Consider the following 9,271-nt stretch of genomic DNA (forward strand, 5'->3'; position numbering starts at 1 on the left):
TACCCCCCCCCCACTGCCCCGTGCCATGTGGGGGCTCTACATGAGTTCCCTAAACCCCCGCTACTCTCCCCCACCCCCCGGCTGCTGTGCCCACTCCAACTCTGGCCCTTTTAAGGAAAAAAGAAAACAAAAACCTCTTAGCTCACTGGATCCTGCTCCATGGGGGGCAATGCCCACTGCCCCTCCACCATATGGGGGGCTCTTCTGTGAGCCCCCAGAAGCCCCGAGGTCGCTGCAGGAGCTGGTGAGGTAGGGGAAGGGGGGATTGTCTTTTTTTTTTTCCTAAAGGGCCAGAGCTGGGGTATGTTGGGGAGCTGGGGTGGGGGGCTTGTGCAGAGCCCCCCACGCAGCACCCGGTGAGTGGCACTTTTTTTTAAAGGGGCTGGGTGGGGCAGCCATGTCGGGGCTGGGGGAGCAGGCAGGGGATGGGGCCTGGCAGGGGTCCACCCATGGTCCCTTCCCCCCTTCTCCAGCCCTCCCTCCCCTGCCCCTACTTACCAGCTCCAAGTCTGGCTCCAGCTCCTGCTGCGGTGGGCAGGAACTGCCTGAATCATCAAAGCTCTCTGAATCAATTTGCAGAGCTTCAAATCAATTTGGACTTTTCAATTGGTGCCCTGATTTGATTCCAATTTGGAGATTCGGCCACCAAATTGGGCCGAATGTCCTCCGAATTGAATCAGCACCCAACGCTTTGCACAGCCCTAGCTGCCTACAGCAGGGGTGCATGATGCCCAACCACAGTTGGGAGTCCTGCAACTAAAGGGACTCTCTTCCCCAGCAGCTGCTGACTCTGCATCCTGGCAACATCCTGCAGCTGTCAGTATCCAGAGCCCCACAGCTGTGGACAATGTGCCCTGTCAGCACACCTACCAGTTCCAGGACCCACCTGGATCCTGGCAGCTGCAAGACATGGCCATAATCTCCCCCAGCCCAGCAAAGCTCTAAAAATTCATTCACATCCTTCAGAATCTGCCATTAGGCACTATGTTTACTACAGCTTGTCTTGCAGTAATACAACTACCAAACTTGGATACTTTAACTAACACCCTTTGGTTGTCAGCCTTCTGCTTCCAAACATAACCATGTAGTTTGGAATAATGTCTCTCCTTGTCACATGTTACTGCTTACTGTACATGTGGGCTGAATAGAGTAGAGGATCAAGAAGACCACCTATCTGCCTGCTGGGAGGAATTTAGTTGACACAAGTCTATGAGTTCAAGCCTATTTTGTCCACTTTTCCCTATTAGCAGTTATTTTGTGTGAAAGGATTCAAGCAAATCCTTCAGATTAGTAGCAGCTTTATGGCAATTTATTGCTTGTTAATGGGAGTGTGTGCTATCCTTTGACCTGTCATTAAGAGCCAGTAGATGGCACTAACAAGACTTTTCTTGGAATTCTGTGTTTTTTTTTTTATCTTTCTTAGTAGAGCATGGAACAAGGTCAGATTATATTTTTCCAGGTGATCTGTACCTGTCACTTCTGTGAACATCCTGACAATAACAGTTTTGGGGTGAAATACTGCCCTCAATTTTTTCAGAAGGGCAAAGTTTTACCCATGATCTCAAGGAAGTTCATTGGAATGTTACCGTCACCTTATATAGTGGTGTTTGACTTTGTCTGTACATTTATAGTCTTAATTATAATCCTCAAATACCAGGATATACACGGTCCATGTTCTTTTGCCACCTTCCTTGGTTCCTTGTTTACCAGTTTGCCCCTGGGTCTGACCTACAAAGAACTGATATCTGAGTAACAGGATTAATAGCTTAGCTTGTCCTCTCTTCCTTACCTTGTTTCATTTTGATGTCTCCTCTCTTTCTCTTTTTTCCATCAGTTTCAGTTCATTTGTTTATTCCAGTTCCAGGCCTTAGAACCTGTAAAACTCATTAAGAAACTACAGAATGCCTGCACTTAAAGCTTACTTCCCAAAATTCACACACTCCCTTGTTATCCTGGCACCCTCCGGGCTGATAGAAAAGAGCCTTGGAGAACAGATGAACTTGTCACAGTGATATTAAAGTTCTGATATTCCAGCAGTAAAAGAATAAAGGAAAACCTTGTGACAAGGTGTAGAGATTATCTAATGATCAAGGAGGGGAAGCTAGCACTGTTAAGCATAAGGTGCAGATGAAGCCCAGGTGGGTACACTTTAAGGGCCCCAGTTGAGAGAGAGACTTAAGGAAGTTGTTGCTGCTGAGACAATCTGGTGAATTGTCATGGCCTGAACTGAAAAAGACAACTTTATTTATTTAGATTTCCTTTGTTGAAAGTAGTGGGCATGGAGGTCCAAATATTTTTGAGTTAAAGAAAGAGTCCAAATAAAGGACCCTTTCTTTAGGTTTTGTTTTTAACCTCAAAAGACAAGTGGCTGTGGCTCGCACTAAACCAGCTGGCAGAAGGCACAATTAGCTGACAGTATATTCCAGAGTCAAGGACCCATAGTGAAAAGAAACAGTGCCAAGAAGCTGGTCTCAGCTGCTGTTGTAACATGTATGCAGAAAGGAAGTCTCGATGGCTGCCTATACACGTGCTTGGTGGGGGGAGTGTTAATTAGAGTGGTTACTGAGCAACTGCTCTAATTAAAATGCTGAAGAGTATGTATTAAGTCTCTGCCTGTTTAAAAATGGCTGTGAGATGCTTTATATGAACCTTGTTCAATGAGGTTTAAATAAAGTGCCCTGAGGACATTTTAAAATACGTGGGGACTTAATACACATGATGCTGCAGTATGCTGGAGCATTCTAATGAGAATGTGAAGGATGTGAGAATGTGTATAGGTACTCTAAGGCATTCCCAGTTTCCACTCTACTCCCTGATGTGAGCCCCACTTCCATTAATTTCACAGCTACAAACATTATCTTGAATCTTCAATGACCTAAGACACGTGATGCACCTTTATAAACCAAAAACAATAGTTTGATTTGGAAAGAAACCAGAAGCAAAAATAGACAACATAATGTGTTCCACACAGGATGCAGTGATAGTAGCCTACTGCATTCTGTACCAGCTAAAGGTTTTGGAAGATCTTCAGGGTTAGCCCTAAATACAATATTCAGTGTGAAGCAGGTAAAGTTACAACTTGCTATGGCAGAATTCAGGTTGAAAAGTAATGGTAGCAGACCAAAGACAAAGGAATAAAAACATTTTGACCTCTGCTACTACTTCAGTATCCTAAAGAAAAAGGGGATCCAGCTTGATCCCTCTGTTGTGAACTTAAGCAACAAAATGTGAACCAATTTAATCAAATAAAGATGGTGATGGTAACCATCATCATTTCCTAGAGGAAATATTTCCTGATCATCCCTGGTCTTGTTTGTTTTCAGGTGAAATAGAACGTTCAGCAATACACTAACCAATTCCAATTTGCTTTCCTCTTCCAGGAGATGGTCACAGAACTGTGCTCGGGTCCTTGTATAGCACTAGAGGTCATTCAGCCCAATCCTCCAAAAATATTCAGAGACTTCTGTGGGCCCTCTGATCCTGTAAGTCATTTGTTGAAGTAAAGAGAAATATTGAAAAATTAAGGTTCGGCACTATCAAACTTAAAAAGTTTTAGCATTGCATGTCTGCAGAACACTTTCTGAATTTCCTTTGAAGCATTTAGGTGTTGACCACTGCCATTGCTTGAGGCCAAACACTAAACAAGGGAGGCTAAAGATCTGCAGCTGTAGGCACCTCCACTGATCTTGAGTAGCCATGTAATACAATGCCAAAACAATAGGTGAAATCAATTAAAACAATTAGCAGGGACTACACAGCACTAGAATAAGTATGAAAATGTAATGAGCTGATTCTTTTCTTGCACCAGTATAAATCACATGTTTCTCTGCTGAAGTCTGAGAAAATCCTCTGGTGTGAGAGAAGAATCAGTCATAGTGTTCTGTGAGCTTGCTCAGAATCTCATGTAACTGGGTTTTATTATTTATTTATTAATCCTCAGCAGTAGACACAGTTAGACACCTGTGTGTTTTTCTCCAGGAACTTACTATTTTTTACTGAAAAAACAATATGCTTCAGGCAAAATACAGTAGGTTAGAGCTATACAGTTTTTAGGCACTGCAGTCAGGGCTTCATAATTAAATGTTACAGGGTGTTGTTTTGGTTACATATTGGTTTGAAGTTTCCAGTCCAAAGTATTTTAGAGTATATTGCACTTCCAACTACTAAAACAAATTGATAGAGTTATTCAAACACTTCTGCCTAACTTTAATTACTTTTCCATATGCCCATGTTAAATGTTCCATATCCTGTATTGAGCTGTGGTAATATCAGCAGAGCATAAACCCCTGTTATCTGACTGAGAATTAACTGAAGGTCAGTCGCATCATTCAGCAGCAGTACATGCAGTACAGTACAGTGTTCCCGTGTTTATCCTGAAAGCTGCTTTTCAAAGGTTTGTGGTCTCTTGAGAACTGTGGAAGATTGGGGTTGTGTTTTTATTTAATTTTTGTTTCCATATACTTTTCGTCTTCACTGTGGTTTGGTTTAACCTCTTTGGACAATACTAGTGAAATCAGAAGATATTCACAAACATTACAGCACCTGTCTCCCTGTTCAAGCAGTCAGCTCTTGGTTTGTCTTTGAGCTTATCTGGTCTCACAGCTAAAATGGGCTTTCCCCGTCACAAAAGCCATTGCTTTGCCTCTGCTGTCCAATCCTTTCTGTTTGTCTCTGAGATAGATATGTCTGTATGTGTCTTAGGCTGCTCCATCCCCTCAACTTCCATTGTTCAGTCTTTAGCAGCTATAAATTCCAAGCCCTTTGAAGACAAACCTGGCATAATTGGTTTACCTAGGCCTCAGCTAGCCCCTGGTACCAGGCTGTTCCCATTTCAGTAGCCAGTGAGATTCAAGTACCCATTATTGTTTTTGGTATGCTGGGAAATGACAGAGGCCTTGTCTGCAGAGGTGGTTACACACCAACACAAAGGGATTTGTGATATAGCAATTTGCATAATAGCAATAAGCTAATAACTTCATGGTATTAATCAGAATTCATGAGTTATATGTGGGGGCCTCAAACAGTCAGGGGAAATATTGTACGCCTCCTGTAGGCAGACCAAAATCGGGAGAGAGAAGTGTTCCCTTTGGAGCAGAGTGGAGGAGAGCAGAGCAGGAATTAAATAGCATAAGGTTTGTTAAATCATGGGGTTTAGCAGTATCCCTCCAGCTGCCTTCTCCAGCCATTCATCAGGCATGTTCTTAGGTTATCTGTTCTCAGTCTGGGAGATATCTCATGTCAACACAGGAAAACGAGAGGTAAGTCTGGGATCCCAGTGCCTGTGATGTCATAGACTCGCTGTCACGTAGGCTACGTGCAGACATTAACAAAAAATGGTGCTTTACTTTAAACTCTGTGCACTCCTGCACAGCTATCACCTATTAGATAAAATTGCCAAAAAGCCCTGCTGAAGTGCTCAATCTATACAGATGCTGCAGAGCCAGGTCAAAGTATTGCACTGCTTCTTCCAGTAAAACACTTCTTGGCCTCTTGTGGGCTCAGATTAAACATAAGCTATGCTTGCCTGGCAAGGGAAACACCGTGACCATGGAGGTTGTCTTCCTAGTTGCTCCCAGGGAAGACCACTCTCCTGGCATGGGGACAGTACCTGCCAGGGTAACGTATAGTAAACCTCCTACGCAGCTGCTAGAGTGGGACAGTCTTGGTTTTAAGCCCACTTCATGGAAATGGGAGACTCCTTCCTGGCTTGGCCCTGGGGCCTTACAGCTGAGGACAAAACTTGGGGGCATCCGAACCCCAAGCCTCTGGGCTTGGACCTGTAAGTAGGATGCCCATCAAAGGTTTTGGAAACATCTGAAGCCCCAGATGGGGGTGGAAGATGTTTGCCAGTAGTAGGGCCGCTTATAGTTCTGGACTCTTGGACTTGGAATTTGTTTGGGCTAATTTGGCCTGGAATACATAACATTGAAAATAAATAAATCTGTACATTTAGCACCTCCAGCCTGGACTGGTGAATAGGCTTTGCTTGGAGCTGCTTTGAAAACCATCTGGAGGATTCAGGTGCTGCTGCTCTCTTCCTAAGTGTGCTGTGTTGCTGTGAGCATATTGCACCCAAGTGCTTTAGGATACAGCTGCCTCAGAGCCTGCATCTCCTCTTACATCCCATTGTATTTGGTAGTATTTCTAATTTTTCCTTCTATAAGAAAGCCAGCCAAGTCCAATTAACTAAAAGCCCACATCTCTGAGACTTATTTCTTGATGTTCTCAGAACCAGAGTGTTTGTGCTTTTTGGGCAGTGTTGTAAGTAGCATTCATATGATCTGACCATTTTTTGTCAATGATTTTATTTGGCTGATGGGTGGCTCTGCTGGCTTTCTGTCTGCACAAGTGGATAGCTTTATTAGTCCACAGAGATTTCAGACCAATATACTTGCAACAAATCATCAGGTCAGCTATTATTGGTGCATGGCAGTGCATTTCCAAAAGGATCTTTTTGGAATTACTGGTCTTCACTGTCTACATGATTAAAATATTTGGGAGACACTGTAGCAAAAAGGAATTCAAGTGTATATTGTTGAGGCAAACTCTTAATCATACTAATGAGGGGCATTAATCCTTGAAGAGTATGTCTCAGGGGGAAAATGGTGGGTGGCTTATCTCTCATCAGACTATTGGCCTACACCCTGGCCCCAGTTTGATGCTATGAGCGCATTAATTAGTAAATGATACCAACACTGGGTAGAGGAGTAATCACAACTATATTAACAACAACAAGATCAACAATACTAACAACAATTCAATACAATCCCCTTTATCAACAACAGTGCAATCCCAGTGTAACCAACAATAATAACACAAACCAGAGAGGGCACCAGAGAGGGCACCAGAGAGCAATATCAAGCTCTTTCACAGCTAGCAGATAGGGTGGCTGCACCTCCCAGCCTCAATACAAAGAGCACACAAAGGGGATATTAGCCTCTCAGGCTTGCACCCACTCTGCATTCACTCACTGAGGCTCAGTCATCCTTCAGTTTGCTGTCACCTCAGGCATTCACTGAAGCACACTGGCCTTTGGCCTCCCAGGGCCTCCAGCCATGTTCACCTTCCACACACAGACAGGAGACTGGCTACTCCTCCAGCCACTCAACCCTGACTTATCCTCCAGCCATCACAATAGAGGTCTTGGTCCTCCCGGACCGTCACTCTGCACTCACGCAGCTCAACCAGCTGCTGATTCCCTGCCACTGCTTACTGTGCATATAGAATACCCACATGTACTAGGCCACATTGACTGTTGACCACCCCTGGGCCCTCCAAGCCTGCACCCACCAATTGCACAGCAAGACATGAGTTATTAGTCCCCCAGGACTCTCACTTACTCTCACAGGCAAAATCTCAGGGAACAATATCCACGCGCAGGGAACATGGATCCCTCAGACCTGCTCCCTTTATACACACAGTTGACAGACACCCGTCAGTCACTTGGACGTCACACCCTTATGCACATGACACTCATACAGGTGAATTGCAGCATTCACCTCACAGGCTTTCTGCTGAAACTTTGAACCATCTGGGTATGCTTCAACCCTCAAAACTAGTTCATGGTTCAACTGTTCTCTGGGACTTTTCTAATCCATCCCTTACTGGGCAGGTGTGACTTTACATCAGTATCTTCACTAGCCAGGCTGGGGACACTGTGGCTTGTGGCCCAACAATATGACTAGGTTTTTTTTGGAACCTAGGAAGAATAGTTGCTTCTTGAAAGGAGTTGATTTTAACTATAGATCATCAATTTTTTATCATTTACCCAAGATTTTAAAGAAAAAAATAAAAATCTAGGATTTTAATCAGTTTTAGAAGAAAATAAAACCTTTATATAAAGTGCCATGAGTTAGAGTGGGGGGTATTCATATTCGTCAATGCCCTTAATGCCGAATCTAGAACATCAAGCAGCAAGCAATAGCTTTACAATGTCACTTAGTAGGGAAAGGAAATCACACTGCTAACCTGTCACCCAAGTTTATTATTATAAAGTATGAGGTCGGTTATGGGGGAGAGGTGGGGGAAGAAACTCCATGTGGCTGACAAGCAGCACAGGAAGTTTTCAGTGATGATGGATGTTTGCTGTCTCATCTGGGTCAGGAAGCAAGGGTCTAGCACAAGCATTCACTCACTGAGCCCTGGGGCATGGGGGAGGGCAGTGAGGGAATTTGTTCTCTGCAGAAATCTGCTGGGATTGGAGTTTTAATTGCACATTGTTTGCTAGTATATTTTTGGGCTCTGGAAGAATTAGGGCTGTTTGTTGCTACATAGGTCTAAGTTTCACTTCACTTTTCCCCTCTTTTGGTTCAGGTTCTTGGTCTGTGAAATAGCTAATGACCTCAGGGTTGCTGTAGTGATAGTTGTTGCATTTACAAACGATTTTAAACCTAGTGCTTTAAGAATTGACACAACACTTGGTTGACTAATAGCAGAAAGGTTTGCTTTAATAACTACCAAAAAGCTACAAAACTAAATGACAGAAAAAGACTCTTTCTTAATGTTCAATACATGAGCTATTACAGACAGTCCTTGTACTATTTTATCTGCAAGAGATTTTTACCCAAGCAGGCAAGAAGCAGTTCTTATCTTCACAGCTTTCACAGAGTGTGGTTTCACAGCTTTTGCTCATGGGCTGGGTACAGGATGGGTTCTTGATCTTGCCTGGATTGCACACTTTGCTGGCAGCTTTGTCTCACTTTTTTATATTGTTTTAATTCTATAGCTTCAAAGCATTTTTCCTTGATGGCTGGTCAATTAAAGTCCGAACAAAACAGGGAGGACAAGGGTGACCGTCACATTGCAGTTGTTAAATTGCCTGGCTCCTGTTTTTTGATTTGTCCAGGTGTGAAGACTTGTGTTTCTTGCAGCTACTGTCTAGCTTGGAAATTAAATATGATGGGGCTTGAGTGGCTAAACAGGAGGCACTGGTTACCGGACCCATCTCTGGGTATTTGTTTAACAATGGGGCAAATCTGCAATAGCTTCTACTGGTGACAGTCCAATTACAAAACTCCAGACAGCATTGAATGATTGAGACTTGGATGCCTGTTTTGAGAAATATGAGGATGTGTTTCACATACAGGACATCTTTCCTTTATTCAGTGCACTTTTTACAGGTGTTGCTTGAAATGTATATTTACTCTTTTGTCTTCTTTAGTTGCTAGTTCAGTTGAAATGTATATGTAGTTTCCTTGCCTTCTCTAGTTATACTAGCTCAGCCTCTCTCTCTTGCTTTCTTAGCTTGGCTATACACATGTGATGAGTGTGT

The 9,271-nt window shown here is 43.4% G+C and overlaps 1 protein-coding gene across 3 annotated transcripts in view; it reads left to right on the forward strand.

The window, feature by feature from the left end:
* The window catches only part of NME7 (NME/NM23 family member 7), a 144,020-nt gene that overhangs the window by 94,016 nt on the left and 40,733 nt on the right, over positions 1–9,271 (forward strand). For all 3 annotated transcript variants that reach the window (XM_019548833.1, XM_019548831.1, XM_019548832.1), the window contains exon 10: positions 3,381–3,482. In XM_019548833.1, the coding sequence (XP_019404378.1) occupies positions 3,381–3,482 (102 nt within the window). The remainder of the gene's footprint in view (positions 1–3,380; positions 3,483–9,271) is intronic.

The sequence above is a fragment of the Crocodylus porosus genome, unplaced genomic scaffold (assembly GCF_001723895.1).
Source record: "Crocodylus porosus isolate Cpor-Errol unplaced genomic scaffold, CroPor_comp1, whole genome shotgun sequence".
Classification (NCBI taxonomy): domain Eukaryota; kingdom Metazoa; phylum Chordata; order Crocodylia; family Crocodylidae; genus Crocodylus; species Crocodylus porosus.